Source organism: Globicephala melas, chromosome 10 (assembly GCF_963455315.2).
Source record: "Globicephala melas chromosome 10, mGloMel1.2, whole genome shotgun sequence".
Classification (NCBI taxonomy): domain Eukaryota; kingdom Metazoa; phylum Chordata; class Mammalia; order Artiodactyla; family Delphinidae; genus Globicephala; species Globicephala melas.
In genome coordinates this window covers 559,736-587,528 of record NC_083323.1, presented here as the reverse complement: position 1 = coordinate 587,528, position 27,793 = coordinate 559,736, and the positions used below count along the sequence as shown (strand labels likewise).

At 51.5% G+C, this 27,793-nt stretch overlaps 1 protein-coding gene across 1 annotated transcript in view; it reads left to right on the top strand.

The window, feature by feature from the left end:
* MOV10L1 (Mov10 like RNA helicase 1) overlaps window positions 1-27,793 on the top strand; it is a 44,874-nt gene that overhangs the window by 7,309 nt on the left and 9,772 nt on the right. Inside the window, exons 4-13 of the mRNA XM_030855561.2 lie at window positions 800-912; window positions 1,334-1,521; window positions 4,460-4,603; window positions 4,856-5,100; window positions 5,462-5,573; window positions 6,875-7,069; window positions 10,762-10,876; window positions 14,498-14,675; window positions 14,972-15,042; window positions 18,153-18,244. Of these exons, the coding sequence (XP_030711421.2) occupies window positions 800-912; window positions 1,334-1,521; window positions 4,460-4,603; window positions 4,856-5,100; window positions 5,462-5,573; window positions 6,875-7,069; window positions 10,762-10,876; window positions 14,498-14,675; window positions 14,972-15,042; window positions 18,153-18,244 (1,453 nt within the window). The remainder of the gene's footprint in view (window positions 1-799; window positions 913-1,333; window positions 1,522-4,459; window positions 4,604-4,855; window positions 5,101-5,461; window positions 5,574-6,874; window positions 7,070-10,761; window positions 10,877-14,497; window positions 14,676-14,971; window positions 15,043-18,152; window positions 18,245-27,793) is intronic.

Genomic DNA, 27,793 nt, shown 5'->3' with positions numbered 1-27,793 from the left:
TGTGCTCGTCACCAGCTTTCTTGAGAAACAAACTCCATATTTCATTACGCACTGTTGTTTTTTGAGCTTAACTGCTGCAAAAATGTTTATTACAAAACAACCAAAAGGTTATCACCGGTTGTGGCTACACCGCGTGCCACGCCCTACCTGTCCAGACCACTCTCTCCCCGCTTCGCATCAGGACGGCTTGGCTGCCACCTCACGTCACTGCCCCTGCCGTTTCCCCGCTTTCCCGGCCACCCTACCAGCTCCCTGGCACAGCGAGGGGCTCCCTCTCCTGGGCTGGGATACCCGTAGCCGCCCAGGCCTCAGGTCTGAGCACATCTCCCTGTGTCACCGTGCACCCTGGGTGTCCCTGATGGGGAGGGTACTCACAGTGTCTGCAAGGAGCTGGCAGAGGAGTGCCACACGTACCCATACCTCCTGGAGCCAGGGCTGTGGGTAGAGGGCTGCCATTCTGCCCACTTGGTTGCAGTTGTTGATGACACTTTGTTACGTTTTTCTTTGTTTGAACTTTGGGGAGTATCTGAAATCAAATGGGGTCCTGACACTGTGCAGACCAGGTCCCCTGCTCTTGCCTTGTAGGCAGGAAGACAGGTTGGCCTGTAACAGCCTCTGCTCCGTTGGCGTGGGTAAACCTGGAAGAGAACCCAGGTGGATACGCTGGTTCCTAACAGGAACAGTGAGCACCTTTCTCAACCAGTCATGTGTGTCTCAGAACAGAAACATAACTGCAGAGTGAATTGTACACTTTGATGTTGCATTACCAAGTAACATGCCCGGTTTCCCTGCCTTGGAGGTTTCAAGCCTTGCAAGGGGGACTGGGTGGAGGCCGAGTACTGGATCCGGCCGGGCACGTGGAGCAGTGAGGCCATCTCGGTGAAGCCACTGAGGTACAAGCGTGTGGACCGGGTAGGTGCTGAGCCTCGAGCGGCCCGGGGTCCTGGGTGCAATGGGAGGTCAGGATAAATGAGGGTCCGTCTCGGACAGAGAAGACCCTGATGTCTTACCGAGGTCACCGGCGGCCGGCCTGCACACTCACATAGTTAAATTCTAGGTCACGAAGGGACGAGGAGTGTTAAAGCGTCTGATGGTGGGAATGCATGGAGTGGGGTGTGGGCTCTGCCCTCGCTCGTAGCAACGGCTGTGGTCTGGGGAGTGGGGACTGGAACAGAGGAGGGAATTGAGGTTGCGGGTGGAGGTGTGCGCTGGGCCCCGCTCCCTGCCTGGCCGGTCCCGCTGGGGGCATTGCTCCTCCTCCGAGACCAGGCCTGAGCCTCACTGGCTGCGGCAGCCCCGTGCACACTGCCAGCGTCTGGTGCTGTGCTTGCAGGTCTGCGTGTCCAGCCTCTGTGGGAGGAACGGGGTGATCAACGACTACATCTTTTTCACTCTGGACTCCCTGAAGCTCCCGGAAGGCTACGTGCCACAGAGGCACGACGTGGTCAGCGCGGTGGTGGTGGAGAGCAGCCAGTCGTGCTACACGTGGAGGGCCCTGTGCGTGACCCCAGTGCAGAGGCGGTGAGGAGGCGGCGGCTCGGGGGGCGGGGGCCTGGGGTGCATCTGAGAGCCAGTTGAACAAGGCAGGTAGCAGACCGTCCAGGCCCTGAGCTGGCGGGGCTGGAGGGAGAGCCCTCGTGGGGGTTGGGGGTCCTCACAGCTGCCTGAAGGCTGAGTGAGAGGCCGCCTCTTGATAGCTCATGGTGATGATCTCCATATTTTCGTGGGCTTTGTGTGTTGTGTTCTTTCACATGTTGGCATTTTGTAGAACACGTTGGGCGTGGTCAGTTCTTTGTTTTATTTTGGCTATGCCAGTTGTGTCACGCATGCAGTACCTAGTTCCCCAACCAGGGATCGAACCCGGACCCTCTGCATTGGGAACGTGGAGTCTTACTCACTGGACCACCAGGGAAGTCCTGGTCGTTTCTTAAAATTACTGAATTTCCTGTATCTGGTTCTTCCTTCTGTGCGCCCGTGACTTCCTGCCTCCAACACGCGTATTTATGCAGCACAGCAGGCCTTCCCGAGTTCCCGCCCCGTCTCTGCTGCTCTCTCCCCGTAGTGCTCGTCTCAGGGAGCTCGTTACATGGTTTCTGAAGTCCTTCTGTTTATTGTCTGATCTCCTCAGCGGAGCAGATTGCTTGCAGGGGGGAGTGTCTCATGAGCCACAGGACGGGCAGGCAGGGGAGCCCCATCTCAGGAGGACTGAGCTGCCTGGCGCAGCTGGGAGGGATGTGCTGGGACCGGGGTGTGGGCAGAAGGGGAACATGGTGAGGTGGGCCCTGCCGTGACCAGGCTGTCTGGTGGACACAGCCTCCTGCCCCACGGGACCTGCTCTCCTTTTGGAGAATGACTCTGCCCGTCCTCATAACAGCGAAGTGCGGGAGATGCATACCCTTGCCCCCTCCACCGGGAAGGCCCAGGAGGCCCGGGAGTTCTGGCTTCAGTCCGTCTGATGGGCCCAGGGGTGTGAGGATGTGAGGCCAAGCAGGTGCTTGTTTGCCAGGCATCTGTGCCGGGATCTTGGAGGCCGAACCGGGGCCTCGGCTCCCTGCTGGCTCTGTGATCCTGCTGGCCGTCGGCCCTGCCCACATTAGGTATTGTCACTCGGAACCTCCTGCCACTTTAAGGGAGCTCCGTGTTGTTGGGACGCGGGCTTCCTGATCGTTGTCTTCACAGCACAGTTAACTGGGCTCCTGACGGCCGTGGGCAGGGGCGGATCGTGGGAGGGCAGCCAGGACTGGTGCAAACTGGCCATCCGAGAGAAGCAGCTGCCGTCTCGCCCGCAGGCCAGCGTGTTCGTCGGAAGGGAGTCTGGGTCCCTGTTGCCCTGTCTGTCTGATTCTTCGCAGCACTTACCTTAACCTGCTCTGTGACTCACCGTGTTTCCAGAGGACCCGCGTCTGCCGAATGGAGTGGGTGGGGGCAGGAGCGGGGGGCTCCCTGGCAGTGGGCGGTGAGCTTCGGGTGAGCCTCCCCTGGTGGCCTGGCTGCAGTGGACTCTGGCCCCTCCAGTGAGGGGAGCTGGTCGCCGTAAGGGTGACCAGTCGGGCACTTACCCCGAGCTCCATGCGTCTGCCTCGAGCAGCCGTCTTCACGGGGCCAGGGAAGTCGTCACACTTTCATTTTCAGACACTGGCTGTGAGCCAACCCCAGCTCTTGTGCAGCCCCTCATCATCCCCCCGTCAGTGCGGGGCTGGGGTGAGCGGTGGAGGGGTCGCTGGCCTGGTAAGCAGTCAGGCCCCACGTCCTGTCCACCCAGCAGATGCCCCGTATGCTGTGGTCCCTGTGCTGCATCCTGACCGTGGTTTCCTCCCGTCCTGGTCCTGGCTCCACGGCGTTAGCCCCAAGTGGAGGATGCTGCCCTGCACTCAGACGCACCGTCCGGCTGCCCGCTCAAGGGTCTGAAGGACAGCGAAGTGTCGTGTGCAAAGCAGGGACCTGCACTCCTCCGGGCCAGGCCTGTAGCGGCGTCCAGCATCCCCCCTCCAGGCTCCGGGTGGGTTCCGCCCAGAACCCGCAGGTGGCTCCTGACTCCTGTCTTGGTGCGTCTCTGCCTGCCCATAAGCCGCTACGGCTGGCCGTCTGCCAGGACAGATGACCGCTCCCACGGCCGCCCCAGGCGGGGGCTGAGGCATGGCTGCCCGATCTCGGGGCGGCCCTGGCCGTGTGGATGAGGAGAGGAAGGTGGGGAGCAGGGGGCGGGCAGGGCCGTGTGGCCAGCAGGGAGTTAAGGGGGGCTGGCTGAGAGAGCGTGGCTGCTGTGGTGGAGGGTGTCTCTGGGTGGGTGTGTGCACAGGGACCAGGTGTGAAGGAGCCTGTTTCCAGGTGGCACTACGGGAGGGTCAGGGAGGGCAGGAAGGAGCTGAGGGTGCGCGGTGGGCACAGTGCCCGGGCTTCATGGCAGCGTCAGGAGGACAGAGGGGGACGAATGGTCCCTTCTCACGGGAGGGTGGAATCTGCTCATTTTCTAAAGATAAAAGTTCTCATTTAATTAGTTTCAAATATTTTGAAGCCACACTCTTTTTCCAACGAAAGCTTAGTAGTGGGTCACTGACGAGCAAAGCCCCTTGCGGCAGCCGGGGAGGGTCTGGGGAGGAGCATTGAACACCCTTCCCTCTGTGACCAGGGCTGGGGGGTGCGGGGGCGAGGAGTCCCGGGGCTCGGGGGGTGCACAGCTGGCGAAGGCTGCCCGTGTTCTCAGATACCCAGAGCTCCCACCAGGGCCCTCCTCTCCTCTGGATTCAGCAGGGCTTGTAGTTTCTTCTTCAGGGTGATCTGCTGTCTTACTCAGAAGTCCTAAGTGTCGTCCTTACTTGGTCGCCTCTTTGGGGTTGGCCCCTTATCCCCTCGCCCTGTGGTTGGTGCGGCCCGGAAGGGCAGGGAAGGCAGGTGGGGCCTCAGGACGCGCCGCCCGCCCACGCTGACCCCGACACTGTCCTGTGGCTGCTTTATCCAGGGGCACCTCTGTGGTCCAGGAGGCTGCTGACGAGGCCTGTGGAGCCCTTTTACTGAAAAACAAAGGTGACATTGAAGTCACGAGGATGACAAATTTTGGAACGCTGAAAGAAGGAGAAAGCAAAAATGTGGTGATCTGGATAGAGTAAGTTTGCCACTCAAACAGAAGTACAAACTGTGGTTTAAGAATTTCTGTAGAACCGATTTTATTTTGCTTGCTTATTTTTTCCTTTATGTATATCTTTCTAGATTTTCCACCCTGAAATAGCCTTTTTGCTTATACTCATAAAAGTATTTGCAATTGCCATTCACTAGTTACATTGAATTCTGTTTTATGGTAACAGTATTTTAGCTTTAGAAATCCTATCTCTGTTCATGGCTAATTTTCCTTTTCCAGGAATAAAGGAGACACTCCTCAAAACTTAGTCAGCTGCAAGTTGGGTGGCTGGGATAAAGCTAAACAGTTCAGATTTCAGATGCTGGATAAAATCCAGACGTGCCCCGAAGTGTCTCTTGTTTCCGTTCCTGAGAAGGAGAAGAATTTTGCGGATGAAAATATTAACTCATTAGACAGCTGCAGGAAAAACAAAACCTATCAGACATTGGAGAGCAGTCTGGTGAACAACAGAGAAGCCTCTCCAGGTAGACGTTTCAGCTGTTGCCATTGGATCAGCTGCGCGAGCCCTGTCGGGTCCGGGAGCTGGTGCAGCCGCTCCAGGGTCTGGGCAGGCTAGTGGCAGCGTTTACCCTGTGGGCTCTTTGGTCTGGACCTTCTCTGATACTTGGGGTAGAACAGCTGGAGAAACGCCCGGCGTGCTTTACACGAGCTGCTTCCTGCAACGATTCTAAATTGGGAAGAGGGTGCCTGCAGCCCCCTTGCCTGTCGCTCACCTGTCGGGGGCTTCGGCCACTCGTCTATGTGTGATAGTCCCTTCCACCAGCACCACCACTGTCAGAACAGTTCACCTTTGGTCTAATTTTGGATTTAAATTTCATCTCCCAGATGACTATGCCTGTAAAGGAGAAAAGCAGAAGAATGTGTCACAGAAGCCCGAACCTGGTGGGCTCATTCCTCCAGGTGGAAAAACCCTGATCGTGGTTACCTGTGATGCAAAGTACGTGGCTGGAGGGTATGGAGGGAGTTGACTTTGCAGGCATCTGCGCGTTTGTCTTGTTCGGTTTCGCTTATGGTACTTATAGGTTGGATGTAAAAAGTATTGGTAACTATTTTGATGGGACGAAATCACAAGGAAAAGCGCTAGTGGAGGAAGTGGCTTGAGTAGGGGTACCCCCGCTGACTCCTGACTACGGAGGACGGGCACGGCCAAGCCCCCACAGCCTTGGGAAGCGGGGGCCCCGAGGCCCCTGCTGCTGCTCCCCAGGCCTGGCCTCAGCTCGGCCCTGAGACCTGCCTGCCCTTCTCCCTCCACCCGGGCAGCCCAGCCAGACACAGGCTCCCGAGCCCTCGTGGGCCCTTCCGTCTCCTGCCTCCTTCCCCGTGTCCAGAACCCCCGGCTCTGCCTGCTGGTCCCCTGGCAGCTGGGCGCTTTGGTGCAGTCCTTCTCCCCTCCCTCATCTCATCTACACTTGGTGATTTAAAATTTGTCAGAGGGTGGCTCTGATTAAATCAGCGCCTTGCTTCAGGCCCGGGTGGCGCTTTGAGCCAAGGGCAGTCCTCGAGCCAGTGGTTGGTGATGCAGCCCCCGTGGCGCCTCCATAACGTGACAGTGGGGCCGGGACTCGAGCAGCAGCGGAAAGTGGGCAGAAGGCAGAGTGGGAGGTGGTGTCTCTGGTCACGCTACACAGCTCTGATTTAAACTTGGGAGTACTAGAAATATTGTTTCCATTCGTAAGCGTGAGAATTACAGACAATACCATTTCAGGTGTGTGATTTTAGCTTGGGAAAACGTTAGCATTGCTTATTTTAGAACGTCCATTTTTTCCCTCTAAAAGAATTATTAAAAGCTAAGGGTGGGCTTACCGGGTGGCACAGTGGTTAAGAATCCACCTGCCAGTGCAGGAGACACGGGTTCGAGCCCTGGTCCGGGAAGATCCCACATGCCGCGGAGCAACTAAGCCCGTGCACCACAACTACTGAGCCCTCGTGCCACAACTACTGAAGCCCGTGCGCCTAGAGCCCATGCTCTGCAACAACAGAAACCACCGCAATGAGAAACTCACGCACCACAACGAAGGGTAGCCCCCACTCGCCACAACTAGAGAAAGCCCACGCACAGCAACGAAGACCCAACGCAGACAAAAATAAAGAAATAAATTAATTTTAAATTAATAATAAAAAAGCTAAAGGTGACTGGTTTGCTAGCTCTGTGACTTTCCCTGTGTGAACGAAGGGGGATTGTGTTGAACCTGCCTCTATTACTTACGACTCACACTAAACTGTGTCTCGTTTCTCCAGGAATTCTGGCCGCTGCAAGGAGCTCCTTCTGCTTTGCTTCTCCAATTTCATAATCGGGCGATTCCTTGAAGTGAACGTCGTAAGTGAGGAGGAATCACTGATAGCTGTCCGAGAACCCTTTTCATGGAAGAAGTCTAAAAGTTCCCAAGTGTTAGCTTCCACCAAAACTACAGTTGTCATGACCATGCAGAAAAGGTACCATGAGCGGACGACAATGCAAGCCCAGATCTTGGGCTCACGGTGTGAGGGATGCACGTAGCTGCTGTTGTTGGAGGGAGGTGGATGTCCTGGATAAAGGGGTGCAGCTGAGGCCCAGCGCCCTCCATTGTCCTGGGGACATGCTGTGAGGATGGCGGGGTGGGGGGGGAGGTGGCTGCAGCACCCCAGCTAGTCTCAAGGTGACTTGCAGTGCAGGCTGTGATTTGACCCTTGCCCTCAGCTCCTGCCACCTTTCGTGTTCCCATCAGCCCAGCCCGCCCACCTCCCGAGACAGCCCGTGTCCCACATGGGCACCCAGGGCACCAAGCAGCGAGGGGTCAGTGAGACGTGGTTGGCATGGCTTTCGAGGGCCATTCACAGCACCCGAGTGTCGCTTGTCGAGGGCAGGAGGGTTGCTTGGCTGTTTGAAGCCCATTTGAAGATGTGACACCTTTGAAAAATGAAATTAAGAAAAAGCATGTAATCTGCTAGTGACGCGTGGCTGGTGGCTTGGGGACAACCTGACCGTATCTGGGGTGTCGTCTGGAGAAAGTGCCGCGCATCCACGCTTTCTCGTCTGCAGTTATAAATCCCAAAAGCTCTGAAAAGCAGATTTTGCTTTTTTAAGTTAGGTGCCAAAAAATCATGACCTATAGGCTGGAGGACGTTCCACGACTTAGTCGTGTGGACGCGCCCCCTCATCTGCTGCCCAGAACTCACTGGGATGGTACATGCGGTTTTTCTGTGGTGGGAAGTCCTGAATCCCAGATCACATCTGACCTGGGAACAGTCGAAGATAAGGTACTGTGGGCTTCCACTAATGCGTGGGCTGGAGGGGAATCTGTTCAAGTATTGTGTGCTCATTGACCTTTGGGGTTAGACCATTGTTTGAATCCCAGCACTGCCACCCGGAAGCTGTGCCATCTCAGGCCAGTTTCTCAACCTCTCTGAGCCTTAGTTTCATTTGTAAAGTGCTAGTCCCCCCCTGCCCCACACGTGCCATTTCTGGCACTGAGCAGTCAACAGCAATCAGTAAGTAAGAACAGTACTGGGCGTGTAAACAGTAGTTGAGTGGCTCTAGGGATAGAACCTGAACACAGGAGCAAGAAGTCATGTGGCCTGCGGGCGGCAGGTCCACATGGCTGGACTCCAGTTACAGGAGCTTTTAAGAACCTCTGGCTGTCGTTTAGTGGTGCACCAAGCAGCTTTCCCGTTACAGTTTGGCTTAACTAGAGGAGTGAAGTAGAGCAACGGCACAAGTATTTAATCCTCTGGTAAGTTTTTCCCCATTGAATATTAATACATTGTCACTGTACAGGAGCGTCCCTAAAGCGAACACTCGGGACTTCCCTGGTGGCACAGTGGTTAAGAATCCACCTGCCAATGCAGGGGACGTTGGTTCGATCCCTGGTCCGGGAAGATCCCACACGCCGCGGAGCAGCTAAGCCCGTGCACCACAACTACTGAGCCTGCACTCTAGAGCCCGCAAGCCACAGCTACTGAGCCTGCATGCCACAACTACTGAAGCCTGCGTGCCTGGAGCCCATGCTGCGCAGCAAGAGGAGCCACTGCAATGAGAAGCCTGCGCACCGCAACAAAGACACAACGCAGCCAAAAATAAATAAATAAAAAATAAATGTATAAAAAAAAGAAAATGCAAGTAATCTATATTTAGAAAAAAAAGAGAGAGCACTGGGACACCATCAAATGGGTCCCAGAGGAGAAGAGAGAGGGAAAGGGGCAGAGAACATACATAAAGACATAACAGCTGAAAACTTCCCTAACCTGGGAAAGGAAACAGACATCCAAGTCCAGGACGCAGAGAGTCCCAAACAGGATCAACCCAAAGAAGACCATGCTAAGACCCATTGTAATTAAAAAGGCAAAAATTAAAGATAGAGAATATTAAAAGCAGCACATTAGGTACAAGGGAACTCCTACAAGACAATTCGCTGACTTTTCAGCAGAAACTCTGCAGGCTAGAAGGGAGTAGCATGATATATTTAAAGTGATGAAAGGGAAAAACCTACACCCAAGAATATTCTACCCAGCAAGTCTCTCATTCACATTTGATGGAGAAATTAAAAGCTTTACAGACAAGCAAAAGCTAAAAGAATTCAGAGTCACCAAACCAGCTTTACCAGAAATGATAAAGGGACTCCTTTTAGCCAAAAAGAAAAGACCACAACTACATACATAAAAATTATGGAAGAAAAAGCTTATAGGAAAAGGGAAATACACAGTAGAGGTAGTAAAGCCAGCCTCGCATAAGGCTAGTAATCAGGTTGGAAGACAGAAGTAGTAAAATCATAAATATCCCCAATAAGGAGTTAAGGAATACACGAACAAAAAGATGCCAAATATGATGTCAAAAGCAATAATCATGGGGCTTCCCTGGCGGCGCAGTGGTTAAGAATCCACCTGCCAATGCAGGGGACACGGGTTCGAGCCCTGCTACAGGAAGATCCCACAGCCGCGGAGCAACTAAGCCCATGCGCCACAACTACTGAGCCTGTGCTCTAGAGCCTGTGAGCCACATCTACTGAAGCCCGCGCACGTAGAGCCCATGCTCCGCAACAAGAGAAGCCACCGTAATGAGAAGCTTGTGCACCACAACAAAGAGTAGCCCCTGCTTTCCGCAACTGGAGAAAGCCCACATGTAGCAACAAAGACCCAACACAGCCAAAAATAAAAAATAATTTAAAAAAAAAACAATAATCATGATGGGAGGAGAGTAAAAATGCAGGGTTGTTGAAAATGCATTTGAACTTAAGAGACCAGCAACTTAAATAAACATAGATGGATGAATAGATGATGATGGATAGATGGAGGAATAGATAGCTATGCACATTGTGGAGAATATAGTCAATAACAATGTGATATATTTGCGTGGTAACATATCGTAACTATACTTACTGTGATGATCATTTTGAAATGTACAGAAATATCAAATCACTGTGTTGTGTAATAAGGAGTAACAGTGTTGTAGATCGATTATACTTCAAAAACAAACTTACAGAAAAAGAGATGAGATTTGTGGTCACCGGAGGTGGGGTTTGGCGGGGGGAATTGGATGAAGGGGGTCAGAAGGTACAAACCTCCAGCTATAAGATGAATAAGTACTAGGGATGTAACGTACAGCGTGACACATGTAATGAACATGGCAGTATGTTATATGTGGAAGGTGTCGAGAGTGATCCTGGGAGTTCCCGTCACAAGGAGATATTTTTTTCTTTCTTTAGTTTTGTATCCATATGAGAAGGTGGGTGGTCACTACACTTACCGTGGTCATTATTTCATGATGCATGTAAGTCAGATCATTCTGCTGTGCACCTTAAATGTCTACAGTGCTGTCGTCAATTACATGTCCGTGAAACTGGAAGGAAAAAATAAAGCATAAGAGTTGAGCTTATTGGAAGCTTAGAAACAGTGTTTTCAAGCTCACTGGTCCCAGGGGCTTTTGGGAGTTTGGCATGTTCTTCTACTGGAGGCAAAGCAGCTCCCGGGAGAGCGGCCCCAAAGCTAAACAGCGCTTTGCAAAGCACTGCCTGAGGCCAGCAGTTCACGTACCAGTTGCTTTTGGTGATTGAACCTCTTTCTGAAATAGGAAAGGATGTTTAAGTGGAGACGTCCGGGGTGAAGTGCCTGGTGCTGAAGGGTGGTTTCTAACTTGCGAATCTCCTTTTAAGGAACCTGAGACGACAGCTTCCGAGTTTTCTCCCGCAGTACCCGATACCAGACAGGCTTAAAGAATGCGTGGGGCAGAAAATCGACATCCTGACCTTTCAGCCGCTACTCGCAGAGGTAGGAAAAGTGTCTCACGTGAAGTACTGATTCTTCACCACACTCGAGTTGTTTTCTGAACAAACTCAGGGTGAACCTTTGTTGGGTTCAGCCCTGGTGTGGGCTGTGTTCACCCCGGGAGCGGCGGGGCCCATCACTGTGTCCCTTTGCAGATTGTCGGGGCTTTGGGGGCTGGGGGCAAAGCGGGGGTGGGGGGACCCCCTGCCCCCCCATCCCGGCCTCTCTTCTACCCTGTGGCCGAGCCTCCCAGCAGCTTTCCATTTGTGACAGAGCTCTGAGCAGCTAAGCAGGGGAACCGGGAAAAGGCCTGTAGCCACACAGACCAGTGGGGGGTGGGGGAGGAGGAGGCCAGGCCTCCCGTAGGACTCCTCTGGCAGGTCGTCTCCTTGTCACCCTCCCTGGTGGGGCTGTTTCAGATCCGCTGGGGGAGGCCTGGTCTGAGCCTGCCCGCTGTGGCAGGTGGTGGTCAGAGCTGTGAGAAGGGGTGGACCTGCCAGAGGAGGCCAAGGGCAGGGGCAGCACTGAGCAAGGCTGAGGCAGGGGTCCAGGGAGGGAGGGAGAGTGTCTGTTCCGCTGGCAGCGATGGCGGAGCGCGGCCCCTGTCCAGGAGGGCACTTTCCCAAGGGTTTGGGTGTCTGCTGCCTGAGGAGTGGGTGAGTGGAATGAGGGCCAGGGCCTGTGCTGCATCAGGGCAAGAAGGAGGGAGGAGACTGGATGGTGGCTGCAGGGAAACTTGGGACTCGCCAGAGATTCGTGGAGGGTGAGGGAGCCCTGATCTGGGAGAGCTGGGGTGGCAGGCGGAGAGGAAAGGAGGCTTGGGACGAAGCTGAAGGCACCGAGGAGCACGCCTGCCCTGGGACTGATGGACAGAGCCGTCTGTCTGCTGGGCCTTGGGCCCGCGGCAGGGCTGGGCCAGAAGCTGCCCCCGGTGCTGGTGCTGCGATGCTGCCTGTGCCACCGGCCTGAGGTGCCCCACCCCAGGGTCACACTGGCGTCCTGCAGTGGGGAGGGTGCCGCAGGGGCACTGGGCACTGTCCAGGGACGGCACGACCACACAGATGGAGCAGCACCAAGGAGGGTACGTGGGCAGGACTGTGGGTTGGAAGCGGGGAGATCCGCCAGGCAGTTGTTGCAGTGATGGTTGCAGGGCCTGAACTGAGGCCGGAGCAGCAAACCAGCCCTAAAACACCTTCGAGAAGAACTTCGGGGCTGAGAAATTGATGCCGATGCAAATACAGCTTCTGGGACCATCGTGTGCCGGAAGCACGCCTGCACCTCTCCTGTAACGCAGCCTGGGCGCCGGGAAGGGATCTCCTCGTGAGCGTAGCAGTTACGGGTGTCTTCAGCATTCATGATAGTATGATAGTAATGGTCATGAAAAAGTGCTGTATGGTCTAAGGTTCCAGAGTACTTGCCCCTTTGTGATTCTTTAATTCACGCATGTGTCACCCCAGTACTTCCTGACTTCCTGTGCCCTTGTAACCGCCTCCCGACGCAGGTCCCCTTCCTGGGGCTCCTCCCATCCTTCTGGGGGACCTGAGCATCCCCTGCAGTGGTTGGTCTGTCAGCCTTGCGGGTCTCGCCCGGTCTTGACCTCTGGGCAGGCGCTGCAGAGACGCTGCCCCGCACATCCTCCCTCCTGGCGTTTCTCCAGGGGCTCTGCTTTCCTTCTCACCTTGGTTCTTTTGCACGGAGTCTGTGTTTTTTTTTCTAGCTCCTCTTAGGATTTTCTCTTTTTCACTAGTTTTAAGGAATTTAATTTACAGTGTGAGTTGCTGTAGTTTTCTTCACGTTCCTTGGCTTGGGTTTTTTGAGCTTACTGGAGAAAGTGAATTTACGGTTTTTCTCAAATTTCAAAGTTCTTGGCCATTCCGTCTTCAAGTATTCTTTCTGCCCCGCTCTCCACGTTCCCATTACATGTGTATGAGGCCACATGAAGTTGCCCCACAGCTCACGGCTGCTCCGTTCATTTCTCTTCAGTCTTTTTTCCTCTGTGTTTCAGTCTGAGTAGTTTCTGTTGCTGTGTCTTCGAGTTCACTGATTTTTTCTTTTGCAGTGTGCAGTCCCATCCAGTGTTTTTTTTGTTTTGTTTTGTTTTTTGCGGTACGCGGGCCTCTCACTGTTGTGGCCTCTCCCGTTGTGGAGCACAGGCTCCGGACGCGCAGGCTCAGCAGCCATGGCTCACGGGCCCAGCCGCTCCACGGCACGTGGGATCCTCCCAGACAGGGGCACGAACCCGTGTCCCCTGCATCGGCAGGCGGACCCTCAACCACTGTGCCACCAGGGAAGCCCCAGTATTTTTTTTATGTCAGACATTGTTGATATCATCAGACATTGTTGCTATTATCTCCACAAGTTCAATTAGGCTCTTTTTTTTATATTTTCTGTCTCTACTTAATATGCTTAGTCTTTCCTCACCTTTGTTTTCTTCAGTTTTTTTTTTCTTCAACTTTTTGAATGTATGTAGTACAGTTACAACAAGTGTATTAATGTTCTTGTGATACTGGTTACATCACAGGTGTCATTTTTGGTTCTGTCTCTGTTGATAGGTTTTCCTCCTCATGGGTTGTAGCTTGTGCTTAGTTCCGTGCCTGGCCATCTTTGTTTGGACACTAAACATTCTGGATTTTACCTTGTTGGGTATTTCATATTTTTCCGTTCTTGAAAATATTTTTGAACTTCGTTCTGGGATGCACTTAAGTTACTTGGAAATGGCCAGATACATTTAAGCCTGGCTTTAAAGCCTTGTTACGGGCTTCCCTGGTGGCGCAGTGGTTGGGGGTCCACCTGCCGATGCAGGGGACGTGGGTTTGTGCCCCCGTCCGGGAGGGTCCCGAGTGCCGCGGGCCGGCTGGACCCGAGGGCCGTGGCTGCTGGGCCTGCGCGTCCGGAGCCTGTGCTCCGCAACGGGAGAGGCCACAGCAGTGAGAGGCCCGCGTACCGCAAAAAAAGAAGCCTTGTTAGGAGGGACCAGAGTTGTTTCTAATACAGGGCTGATTCCTTCTGAGTACTCTACCCAGTGCCCCTTTACCTGAAGCCTTTCCATTTGGGCTGGTGGGACCCACAGCATTCTCAGCCCTGTGTGAGTTCTGGGATTTGTTACCTCTGACCCCGTGGTTCTCAACAGGTGAACTTCCCCCCAGGAGACATTTTTGGTTGTCACGACTGAGAGTGTGAACAGCATCTAGTGGGTGGAGGCCAGAGATGCTGCTAAACACTGTGCAGTGCCCGGGACAGCCCTGCCCCAGAGACCGGTCCACCCCGGTGTCGGAAGTGCCGAGGCTGAGGAGCCCCGTTCTGCTCCCATCACGTGCATCTCCCCATCCGATGTGGTTTCTCACGCTCGTGTGCTGACCTCTGTGTGGCGGAGGGCTCACATGGCTGCCCCGGGCTCGCTCTGAGCAGAGCTTGGAAGCTCTGTCTGATAGGAGCTGGGCGGTTGGGGCTTCACTCAGATGGTTCCCCATCTCAGGGCCACTGCCCTGAGCTGCCCAGTCGTCAGTGTTTGAAGGCTGTTTCGTCTGTCCGTGGGACTTACCCACCCCAGAGCTGCTGGCTTCCTGATGTGGGTGTGTGTGGAGTGGTCCTCAGCGCTCACTATCTTGCTGGCTTCTTTTTCAGCTTTTGAACGTGTCAAATCACAAGGAGAAGTTTTCAACTTTGCTCTGGCTTGAGGAGATTCATGCAGAAATAGAACTGAAAGAGTATAGTATGAGTGGGGTCACCTTGAAAAGAAACGGGGACTTGCTGGTTCTGGAGGTCCCAGGATTAGCTGAAAGTAGGCCTTCTCTTTACACAGGTAGGTTTGTTACGTGTCACGGTTTCCTAGATGGGCTAGAGACATTGAGCCACAGTCAGGAAAACGAATGCTTTTAACTGGCAACGCAGTAGTCACGCTGATTTTCTTTGCTTTGGGTTATAATTTCACTCAGAACTTGGCCAGCCTCTCTCTCTTCACACTGATGTGATTTTAAGCTGTTGATCCCAGTAATGTTTTTGTCTTACTCCACTTCTTCAGAGTGTTTGATTTTACAGTACAGCAAAAAAAAACTTATTGATTTTGTAGTTTTACGTGTGGTAATGTTTTTTAACTAGGTGATAAACTGATTTTAAAAACTCAAGAGTACAGCGGACACGTCATCGAGTACATCGGCTATGTGACTGAGGTGAGAGGCCACTGTTAGTTAGTTCATGTTGGACTAGCCCAGCGGACGGTTGCAGAGGTAAACTTCCTGCCTCAGCTCGGGATGGGGGTCCCCTGGTGTTGATGGTATTTTGGAAAATTTGAGGATCAAATGAATATTTAAATAAATGTGATGTGTAAAGAAGTCTTATCACTTTCAGCTGTGTAAAACACACTTACCTGTTAAGTACATCACATGGAAGGCGTGCATTTAGTCAGATTCGGCGTTCTGAATATGTTCTAGGAGAGAGAGCCTGCGAAGGAAAAACACACCTACACGTTGAACTCTGGTGTCTCCACGGGGAAGGCTGTGTTGGTCTAAGGCCCCGTGCCCATGCGGCTCTGAGCGCGGCCAGGGCTTCTCCAGCTACTCTCCCTGCTCCCTGCCGGGCACAGCGCAGGGACGGAGCTCGGGGGCCGCGTGGAGGGACCCACGGAGCCCGCACGCTGCCTGATGTGGGAACTGGGGCACCGAAGCCCCGAGCTGGGGTTGGGGGGTACGAGGACCAGCAGAGCCTCCCCCGAGGGTGGGGCCGGGCCCTCGCTGGGGCGGCAGGCGATGTGCCCCCAGGGACAAGGGGAAGACGGGCATGAATAATCCAGTGTGGAGACTCGTTCCTCTCCTCGAGAAGATGAGGAAGTGGCATCTGATCACCGTAAAAGACAGCAAGGATGTTGTTAGTGGAAAGGGCCCAGAAGGCGTCTCCAAAGGCAAGAAGCTGTGAGCACATCACAGGGACGGCCGCTGCAGGCTGGGAAAGGCAAGAGAAGAGGCCGTGAGCACATCGCAGGGGCCGCCGTTCCAGGCTGGGGACTCGGACTCCGCAGACCTCGCCGTACGGGCTGCCGGGGCGCCAGCCAGGACCGCAGCATCACACGAGCCCGCTGGGGCCGATAGAAGCAGAAGAGGTGGTGTTTTGAGTCGAGTGGGCCTCTCAGGTGGGCGAGCTGTGCCTGGAGAGCAAGGTCGGGGTGCAGGCTGGTCCGTGGCAGAAGTGTGCCCCCGCCTGGCCTCATGGTAGTGTCGCTCCCACCAAGTCAGAGAAGCTTGGACGCGGATGCTCCCACCACCCTCGAGACAGGATGCGCTGTCCCCACGCCCCAGGCCGCTGGACCAGGCCTGAAGGTCGGGCGAGCCTCTTAGGCCTCGCGTGTTGTGGTTTACCCAGAGTAAGTCGCCGCCCTGGAGGGCGTGTGTCCTGGGCACCGGAAGCCTCCCTGCCTGCACAGGCATCCACGTCACTCTCTCCCTTCAGAAGCATCTTGCTCCTGCCTGACGTCCTGCACTGACCCAGCTCTGCAGACAAGGCCCTCACCCCCCGAGGGGGCGGTCCCACGTCCCTCACTCAGCACTCCCCGCACAGGGCCAAGGCCCCGTCTCGGGACACGCCTGTCCCTGTGCTCCTCGGGGCGTGCTCAGGGCCCGTGACCATGGCCACAAGGGCCCACGTCTGGGAAGGGAGGGAGAGCACGGGGCGGGGTGGGTAGGGGGTTTCGGGGCGTTTGTAGAAAGATGGCCACAGCTGCAGCCCTTGTCGCCTGTGAAAGCAGAGCCGGGATTTCCTGGGGCAGGAGCTCACTCTCCTTGATGACAGGTGGCCTGGCCGGGTGCCCCCTCCACTGCAGGGCAGGAGCCACTCAGCCTCAGCTAGAGGGCCCATCACCCTCCCAAGCGTGAGACCCCCTAGCTGTTGGCAAGGGCGTGAGGAGCCCAGAATGGCCAAGTGACCATCTCAGCTTCCAGAGAGTAGACCAGTTGTGCCCTTAGGACTGCCCTGTGGACTAAAACCTCAGAAGAAGCAGGACCAGGGATCTCAGGGGTGAGGCCCCCTTGGCCCCTGACTCCCAGGCTGGCGAGTCCAGAGCTGAAGCTGCCCTGCCGACCTTCCCACGGGACCGTCCGTGAAGCTGGCCGCTCCTGAGTGATGGGTGCCCGCTAAAGCTGTCCTGTTTCGGGTATTGGCTGTTGCTTTCCGTGATTCTCCGGAACCCCATGGCCAGCGCAGCGGCCTGGGTGCCATGAAGGCACCGGGGCCCTCAGGAGCGCCCCCGGATGGTGGGGCAGGCAGAGCGTGGTGCTTCGGGGAGCGGCGGGGGGTGGGGGGATGGAAGGCTCCTTGGGCTGAGCCAGCACTGCCCCTGGCCCATGCGCACCTCTGCAGAGGGCCTCCCTGTCTGCTGGGAGCAAACAGGTCGCTTGTTCCCTTCTCTCCGAGTTTAGCTCCATAAGCAGAGTTTTTGTTTCTAAATGCTATTTGACTCATGAAAGCTGCCCTGTTGTGTGGTTTTATGTTATCTTATGATTGCTTATCTTGGTTTTCCCAGTTTGTTTTTTTTTTGCATAGTTTTTCAAATTTCTGTAAATGATAGCATCAGTAGATGATGTCCTTGGGGCCTCAATCTGTTGATAGCAATTCAAGTCAGTCCTCACTGCTGGTGGTTTCCTTGTGTGCCTGATGGTCTGTGACTACAGATTCATTTTCATTTGTCTTAATCTCTGGGAAACCCAGGACCCTGTGCTGGGCTTGCTTTCGTTTTAAGGAAAGCTTGTGTTTGCTTCTGCCGAGAGCAGGGGGTACTGTGAGCCTCACGTCGCAGCCTCTGCCCTTGCTGGCCCCCAGCTCTTGGGAGGCCCCGCTGCCTAGTGTTCCCGTCCTGTTTCAGCTCCTCTCAGCGTGGGGTTTTCTTCCTGCTCCTCTGAGGATTCTTATGCAGGACCTAGCTTTGGCTGGAGGGTCCCTGAATGTCTGCTTCCCTGTCCTGATGGGGGAGGGGGTCTCATGGCCGGCACCCCCTGCTCTTTGCGGTCGATCATGTGTCTCCTTCAGAGGTGGCGGCCTGTCTTGCACACCCTGTGTTCGCGAGCCCGCACGCCCGCCCGGTGGAAGCGTCGGCAGGTGTGCTGCTGGGGGTGGGGGCGGAACAGCATGGTGACTGAGTCCTTTCCCATCATCTTGTACTCATTTCAGATGCCAGATTTCAGCTCAGATCTGCAGGATGAATGCTTCATGATGAGTTGCTGGATATGAATAGGAGATTGTCCCAAGAAATCAAGTACATAGTATGAAAAGTCAATGATTTGTTTATTTTTAGATTCATGAAGAAGATGTAACCCTTAAACTTAATCCAGAGTTTGAACAAGCATATAACTCTGAACCTATGGATGTGGAATTTACATACAACAGGTAACGCTTCCAGGGACTCTTCCTTCTGGGTGGGCGGCTGTCTCACCTTCCTCGGTCCCTTGATACCTAGGGGGCGGCATGCGTGCTCGTGGGTTGTGAGCAGGCTCCCTGCACCCGTGTCACATGCCTCTGTGGTCACAGCTTTGTCACCAGCCGTTTGGTAAGCGTTTGCATGTCGGTTCTTTTTTGGATCTTAAGTGAGAATCCGTGGTCCCTCATGTGCCGTCACCACCAGCCGCTCCTCCTCCACCTCACTTGTCACGTGTCACGAGGCGGGGACACCACCACCAGCTGTCTCTCCCCCTCCTCCACCAAGCCCCCACCATTAGCTGGGATTTTGTGTTTCTTTCTCCTTTACTTTTTAAAACAGAAGTTGGTGTGTTTGCGCACAGACACACACACACGAGCAAGTGTTTGCGTTAGTTGCAGCTGTTTTGCACTTGCCGCCTGTGGTCTGGAGCTGTGGGTTTGCTGACACAAGGTCTGCGGGCTGTGTCCGCAGCCTCCTTGTGCCCCACTGGGCGCGTCTGCCCTCCTGCCGGTGGGCACAGCGCTGCCCGCGCTCTGGCGGCCGCTGTGGACACCCGCTGTCTCCTCGTGCACACCCACCCCCAGGTTTTCTCGGCTGCGCACTCGGGGTGGGCTCGGGGTTTGGGGGATGCTAATGTTCCAGCTGTACACGTGGTGGCAGAAGTGCCCCAGCGGCTCAGGGTCTGTAATGCCCTCCCGAAACCTGATTTTGTGAAACCCTCGGCGTGTGCCTGCCTGGTAGGTGTGAGCTGTGTCTCCTGTGGTCTTGATGTATGTATCTCTGACTACTTCTAAGGTCGAGAGTCCCCCTGTTTATTGGCTGTAAAATTCCTTCATCTGTGAAATGCTTCCTTGTGTCTTTTATTGACTATAATTTGATTTTTTAAATTATTTGTAGCTGTCCTTTCTGTATCCTTTATGCTAGACTATTCTTAGATACACCTGTTACAGACAACTTCTCTGGGTTTGTTACTTGTCTTTTCACTTTCTTAAAATATCTTTTGAGTAACAAGGTGGTAGTTTTAAGATAGTGGAATTTATCAGGGTTTGTATACCAGTGCTTTTCATATATATACACACATATATACATATATACATATACACATATATATACATATATACATATATACCAGTGCTTTTCGTATATATACACACATATATACATATATACATATACACATATATATACATATATACATATATACCAGTGCTTTTCATATATATACACACATATATGCATATATACATATACACATATATATACATATATACATATATACCAGTGCTTTTCATATATATACACACATATATGCATATATACATATACACATATATATACATATATACATATATACCAGTGCTTTTCATATATATACACACATATATACATATATACATATACACATATATATACATATATACATATATACCAGTGCTTTTCGTATATATACACACATATATACATATATACATATACACATATATATACATATATACATATATACCAGTGCTTTTCGTGTTTTGTTTAAGAACTCTTTCAGTGTTTGGGCTGCAGCCAGGTTGGAAGGTGTTGCAGGTGAATGGATGGTGCAAGCGTGGAGTTGGCCCTTTTGAAGGGTGTTTGGCTGGGAAAGCAGAGAAGCCAGGACAGAGAGATGAGTGAGGAGGAGGCGCCCAGGGTCCGGGCGGCCTTGCCTGGTTTGCTGCTTACAGTGAGAGGAGCCAGCACCGCTCGTGTGAAGCCAGTGAGGTGGGTGTGGCGACCAGGCAGCAGGAGTGACGCGTGGGGTCGCGGGCTCCGGACCCGGGCCGAGGCCGTGGTCTTTGGCAAAGGCACACGTCCTCCATTGTGCTGGGCACACATGAGATGGGAGCCGATGGTGAGTGGGAATTTGTAAGGGATCCTTGTCGCTCTAGGACGTGAGGTGAGGATGTTCGCAGAGAAAAAAGAGGATGTGGACCTGGGGCGGGGGCGGGGGCGGGGGCAGAGGAAACACTGCTGCAGTCGGTGCAAGAGCCGCCCGACCGAAGGACACGGGCAGGTGGGCGGACGGATGCGCTGTGGGGCGTGAGCCTAGGAAGAAAGTGACCAGGAAGAAGCCAGAGGGCCGTGGGGCTGAAGACCACCGGGCAGTTTCCTGACCCAGAGTGTTGGAAAGACAGGAAGTTGAGGTCGAGGCAGGATGTCGGAATCTGAGTTCAGAGGGGATGCTGTCTGCAGCCGTCCAAGTGGGGAGCGAGGCGGGAACGAGGGCCAGTGGCTGCTGCTTCTGCACAGAGGGTTTGCTCGCCCCACATAAGTTTTTGGTGGTTTCGCATTGTTACTCAAAATCAGGCGATTTCACACTTTAAAAAATCTGTATTTACCACTTATTTTGACAAACGGAAGGACTGGGCGGCACCGCAGTGCAGCAGGAGGGACAGAGCCAAGAGGCCGGGCCCTCTGACGGGCGACGGCTGCACCTTTATGCTACGTGCAGGCATTTTTCCTTTTTAAGAAAGTAGGTTTACTGAGAGGTAATGAACGTAAAATAATCTACGCCTGTTTAAAGTGTACGGCTTGATGGTGTTGACATTTGTACACCCCGTGAAACGAGCTTCACGCTGAAGACTGCAGGCAGGTCTGGCACCGCAGGTGTTTCCTGCTGCCCTTGTCATTCCTTCTCTGCCCCAGCTCCCAAGCAGCACACATTAGTTTGCATTTTGTAGAATTTACGTGAGGACCTACTCTTTTTTGCCTGGCATCTTTCACTCAGCTTAATTACTTTGAGATTCAGCCTTGCTTTTGCATGAATTCATTCCTTTTTATGACTGAGTAATGCTCCATTATAAGAACATACCCGAGGTTACTAATCCAGGCATCTGTGGGTGGACGCTGGGTTGTTTGCAGATCTGGCTGTTAGAAGTGAAGCTGCTGTAAACAGCCGCGTGGACAGGCATTTTGATTTCTCTTGGGTAAGCGCCTGGCAGTGCCATGGCTGCAGGCGGCAGCAGGTGTACACTGAGCTTCCTGAGACACTGCCAGACTCTCCTCAAGGGGCTGCACTGCTCGTGTTCCCACCGTGCTCCCCACGTGCACAGCCCTGGGGTGCTCGGTGGTTCCTCCTCAGGCTCGGTGTGCAGTGAGGACTCACCTTGCTGTGATGACCGACGCCGAGCGCCTCCTCCGCTCGCTGGCCGGCACTCGGCCTTCGTGAAGGTGCCCGCTCAGGTCTGTGGTTCACGTTCTGTATTGTTTGCTTTATTGTTGAGTTTTCAGAGTTGTTCACATATTCTCAGTACAAATCCTTTATCAGGTATGTTTTTTGCAAATATTTTCTCAGACTGTGGCTTGTATTTTCATTTTTAGTAGTGCCTTTTGAAGAGCAGGAATTCTTAATTTTGATGATGTTCAGTTTATCGGTTTTTCTTTCATGGATCATGCTTTTGGTGACGCATTTAAGAAGTCTGCCAAACTCAGGGTCACAAAGATTTTCTCCTACAGTTTTCTCTAGAAATTTTGCAGCTTTAAGTTTTACATTTAGGGCTGTGATCTGTTCCAAGTTAATTTTTACAAGTGATGCAAGGTATGGATTGATTTGGCGGGGGCTGTCCAGTTGTCCCAGCACCATTTGTTGAAAAGACAGACTGTCCTTTGTCCAGTGAGTGACCTTTTCACCTTTTTGAAAACCAGTTGAGGGGATATATGTGTACATATAGCTGATTCACTTTGTTTTGCAGGAGAAACTAACACAACATTGTAAAGCAATTATACTCCAATTAAAATACATATATTAAAATAACATTTAAAATAAAGGTTTATAAAAACCAAAAAAAAAGAAAAGAAAAGAAAGCCAATTGGCCTACGCATGTGGATCTATCCCTAAGCTGTCCATTCTGCTCCACTGGTGCGTCTGTCAGTCTTGCAGCCTACAGCACAGAGTCTCGGTCACTGTGCCTTTGTGATAAGTCTTGAAATCAGGGAGGGCACGGCCTCCACTGTGTCCCTCTCTTGCAGAGTTGTAGCTGTTCCAGGTATTTGGTATTCCCATGTGGATTTTAGAATCCGCCTGTCGGTTTCTACAAAAAGCCTCTTGAGATTCTGATCAGGACAACATTGACTCTTTAGGTCCACTTAAGGGAGAATTGACATCTTTTTTTTTTAATTGAAGTATAGCTGATTTACAATATTGTTTTAGTTTCAGGTGTACAGCAAGGTGATTCTGTTACATAGTTTGTATTTTTTTCAGATTCTTTTCCTTTATAGGTTATTAGAAGATGTTCGACACAGTTCCCTGTGCTATACAGTAGGTCCTTGTTGGCTGTCTGTTTTATGTATATAGTAGTGTGTATTTGTTAATCCCAAACTCCTAATTTATCCTTCTCCCCTCTCCCTTTTGGTAACCGTTAAGTTTGTTTTCTATGTCTGTGAGTCTGTTTCTGTTTTTGGTAAATAGATTCATTTGTATTACTTTTTAGGTTCCACATATAAGTGATATCAAATAATATTTGTCATTGTCTGTCTGACTTCACCTAGTACGATAATCTCTGGGTCCATCCATGTTACTGTAAGTGGCATTACTTCACTCTTTATGGCTGAGTGGTATTCGGAGAATTGACATCTTAATATTGAGTTTTCTAACCCTTGGAAATGGTATATCTCTCCATCTAGTTAGGCAGTTTTTCATTTCTTTAGGCAGTGCTTTGTACTTTTCACTGTACAGGTTTTGTATATCTTTTGTCAAATTTGTCCCTGACTCTTTAAATGCAATTGATGTTTGTATATTAATCTTGTATCCTGCCAGCTTGCTAAACTCACTTGATGGTTCTAGTAGCTTTTTACAGATTACATAGGATCTTCTGTGTATACAGTAAAATCATGTATTCAAATAAAGACGGTTTTGCTGCTTCCTTTCTCATCTGGATGCATCTTGTTTTTTCTCGCCTCGCACTGGCTAGAGCCTCCAGAATGGTGTTAAGTAGGAAGTGACGGGAAGTGGCGTCCTTGCCTTGTTCCTGATCTTAGGCCAGTAGCGCTCACTCTTGAACCATCTAGTGCTGTGTGGGCTGCAGGTTTTTGTATTTGGCCCTGTCAGGTTAAGGAGATAGACTCCTAGTTTGCTGAGATTTATTTAATCAAAAATGGATATGGGATTTTGTCAAATGCTTTTTCTGTATCTGTTGAGATGATCATGTGGGTTTTCAGCTTTGGTCTATTAAGATAGTCAGTTACATTGATTGTAAAATCAACTTTGCATTCTTAGAATAAACCCCGCTTGGCCATGATGTAATTTCCTTTTATATATTGTTAGATCTGATTTTCTAAAATTGTAGTAATTTTTTCGTCTATGTTCATGAGGAATATTGGTCTTTAGTTTCTTGAAGTATCTTTTTCTGATTTTGGTACGAGGTAACACTGGCCGCACAGTAAGTTGGAAGGTGTCACCTCCCCTTCCATTTTCTGGGACAGTTTGTGTAGAATGGGTATTATGTTGACAAAAATATTAATCAGTAGTCAATCTAAGAAACATGAAGAATTTTATTTTAGCTAACCTGAGGATTGTAACCTGGGCGACAGTCTTTCAGAAGCTCTGAGGACTGTTCCCAAGAGGTAGGGCGGAGACCAGTATAGGTGTGATTTGAAGGGGTGTGTGCAACCAAGCACAGTTTGGTGGGAGGTCACTGCTGTTCACACGGAACAGATGCCTTAGCTCATGGTTTTAGTGCTTTTCTGAACATGGGAAGAAGCAGAATACTGGGTTTATAAAATTTTCTCCTGAAAATATCTAACTATCTGAGGACCAGTTCTGCCAGTTTTCCCAGAGCACAAATGCTTCATCCTTATCTTCCCTGAATTCCTTTTGGGATGTACTGTGCAGTTGTTAACGACTTGATTCTTGTAGAACTGGAGGATGGACAACATTTTTTATGTTACAGTCCCCTCCCTTTCAGTCTTAATTTCAACCAAGGTTTGGGAGGCATTTAGTGACCGTTTTGTCCCATGGTGCTAGGAATGCTCATTCCCAGCTCAGATGGGGATTTCATTGCTGGGCCCCTCAGTGTGCTGGACTAGGCCCTGTTAACAGTGTAGCCCAAAGCCTCCGGACCACCTGTCGCTCTAGTCATTTACGGTCCAGGAAATGATTCCCTCTGGTTGCTTCTTCCCACATCTAGAGTTACTCTGCTGCAGTCATTGAGCTTATGGAACTATGTATTTGGTCAATTGTTTCAGGTCACCTAGTCGTCATTATTTTTATCGGGGGCTCAGTCACACATTTGGTAATGCAGGAAGCAGTAATCTTGTTGTTAGGAAGCATAGGAAGAATACAGGTGATAGAGCTGGTAACACTAATAAGGTCATAAGTATTTAAGCTGAGAACCACCATTCACTGCAGCCCAGAGTCTCCCCAGGTCGTCTGACCTGTCTGTTCTGCACCAATCACTGTCTTTAAGGGAAACGACACATTGGCCTTGTCCATAAAGTCCACCAAAGATGTCTGCACGTGTACAAGGTGAGTGGTGGGTCACCGTGACCCCTCACAGGACTGAGAAAGGAATGTTATCTTCTAAGGAGTTACGTGGCTGGCTCCAGAAGGAGAAAACTCAGTCTTTGGCTGAGCAGGTATTTCTGCCATGGGGGAGGTCAGGTTAACACATAACGCAGATGCAGATACACACTAGTCGGAGGGAGGAGGCCAGAGGGCAGAGAACAAGTTTATGTTTAAAGTTTTCTTGTCTTGCCTTAAAATATGACTTTCATCAGTTCTTCCTTAAATGCTTGGTAGAATTCACCAGCAAAACCTTCTAGGTCTGAAGTTTTCTCTGTGGGAAGCTTCCTGACGACAAATTCAGTTTCTTTAGGAGATTAAGAACCTTAGTTTCTTGCCACATGGACTCTGGTAGTGTGTGTGTCTTTACGGATTTGTGCGTTTCATCTGCGTTATCTCGTGTATTTGTGTGAAATTGCTCTTGATGTTTCCTTGTTGTTCGTCTGGTGTTTGTAGAGTCCTTGCTGACGTTACCGCTCTCATTCCCAGGACTGGCAACACGTCTGCCCTTTCTTTTCCTGTCAGTTTGGCTAGAGCTTTGTCGGCTTTACTGATCTCATTGAAGGATGGACTTCCAGCCTCATCAGTCTTCTCTCGTGTGTCTCTGTCTCTAGTCTATCGGGGTTTTGGGGGGGTGGTTTTGGCTGCACTGCGTGGCTGGTGGGGTCTTAGTTCCCCAACCAGGGATCGAACCCGGGTCTACGGCAGTGAAAGCCCATGTCCTAACCACCGGGCCACCAGGGTACTCCCAGTCCGTTGGGTTTTGCTCTGGTCTTTATTATCCCTGCTGGACCTTTAGGTTCTAAGCTTCTTCCTATCACAGACAGTGAAGCAGTAAACATTCTTACATCTTTGTACCGTGATGGTGGGAGAATTGTCATCTTTGCCGTATGGGGTCTAGGAGAGCTTCCTTTAAGTCCTCTCTTCTTTCTGTTCTTTGTCCTCCTTTGGAATCCTTGTCTGTCATTGTGTTAGCTCCCACCCAGCTGCTTTACTTTTCTCTCGTGGCTTCCATCTCCGTGTCTTTGTCTTGTTTTTTGTTTTAGTAAATACTGCTGGTATTTTACCATCTAGTGTCTTGCTGTCCTTCGGATTAATTGTGTTAAGGAATTTTAAGGGTCAGTTTCTATTCTGAGCTGTTACATTCATTTCCTTTTTGGCATTTCTTGAGATAATATTTTTTGTTCAGCCTATTCGGGAGATGGATATTTCGACTGGACAACTTTCTGTCGAACCTTTCTTATAGGCCCAAGATGAAACGCGTGGTGCTCTGTGCGGTGAATCCTCCCGTAATGTGCTCCAGGGCTTCCTGGGGAACGTTTGGCTCGTGTCTTCATGCTGTCTTCATGCCGCTAGGGGTAAGGTGCTGGGCTGCAAGTTGGCGGGACGTCTGGTTTCCTCGCGCGTTTTAGAGTCTTTGTTATGGTGACTTCCCACTGGAAGGTTTCTTCCTCTTTAATTCATCTGCTTTAAGTTGTCTTTTCTTTCTTGGAGTCACAGCCTTGCTAAGTCCCAGGAGGGTCTTTTCTGGTTGCTGCTCCTCTTGAATGGAGTTTATTGTATCCCAGGGGTGATGGGGCTGCCAGGAGCCTGGGGCCCTGCAGGTGAGGCTCCGGTTCCTTCTGGCCCCGTACACGCCCACAGAACGCTGCGCTGTGGGAGCGGGCCCTGACGGTGACCTGCATTTTCCGGAAATCCGGAAATCCACCTGTGGCCGGAGTTCTGAGGTGGCTTGAACCAGCTCTCGTGCCTTTGCTTGTTCGAGGCCAGATGCTCCTTTCTGAGCATTCTCTTCTTTTGTGCTTTGGAGCTTTGGTCATCTTGTTCCATTGAAGGTGGAATTTTATTTTCCATTTTTTGTTCTTTTTGTTGTGTTAAAATACAAGAGAACAGGGACTTACCTGGCGGTCCAGTGGTTAAGACTCCACGCTTCCACTGTAGTGGGCACAGGGGTTCTATCCTTGATCAGGGAACTAAAATCCCGTTTGACGTGCGGCAAAGCCAAAAAAATAAAAAAAAATGGAGAACAGGCCCACAGTGGAGTTGCTTATACTAAGCCCCACGTCACCAAACTGAGGTTTTACTGAATTGCAGTCTTGGCTGTCCCAGAAATGGAATTGTGAACCAGTCAGCCAGGAACCCCCTGATTAGCACTGGGGGGTCGTCTCCCCGAATGACCCCTGCCGTCCCCTCAAGGACAGTGACCTTTGCCCCAGCCCGCCTTTTGGCCTAAATCCCTCCTTGTCCCTGCTCCCTTCTGCCTGTAGAAGTCTTTCATTTTGAACATCTCCTCAGAGCTCTTCTGTCTGCTAACGGGATGCTTTACTGCCTGATGCCAATCAATTTTTGCTCTAATAAACTTAAATTTTTTTTTAAATTTTATTTTTGGCTGTGTTGGGTCTTTTCTGTAGAGATTCCCCATCTGCTCAACCATTATGTCCATCTTTAAATCTTAAATGTATTTATAACAACTGTTTTCAACTTCTTATATGCTAATTGAGTGTCTAGTTCATTTCTGGGTCTGTTTCTTTTAACTTTTCCCATGAGGATGCTTCTTATTTTCCTGCTGTTTTGCTTGTCTAATAATTTTTTAATTTATTTAATTTTTTTATTTTTGGCTGCGTTGGGTCTTTGTTGCTGCGTGCGGGCTTTCTCTAGTTGCGGCGAGTGGGGCCTACTCTTCGTTGCAGTGCGCGGGCTTCTCATTGCGGTGGCTTCTCTTGTTGCAGAGCGTGGGCTCTAGGCACGCGGGCTTCAGTAGTTGTGGCTCGCGGGCTCTAGAGCGCAGGCTCAGTAGTTGTGGCTCGCGGGCTTAGTTGCTCTGCAGCGTGTTGGATCTCCCCGGACCAGGGCTCAAACCCGTGTCCCCTGCATTGGCAGGCGGATTCTTAACCACTGCACCACAAGGGAAGCCCCAATACTTAGCATTTTTAACATGCTTCAGTTTATTTTTTTACTGTTGTTCTGAGTAAATTTCACAGGAGTGAATCTT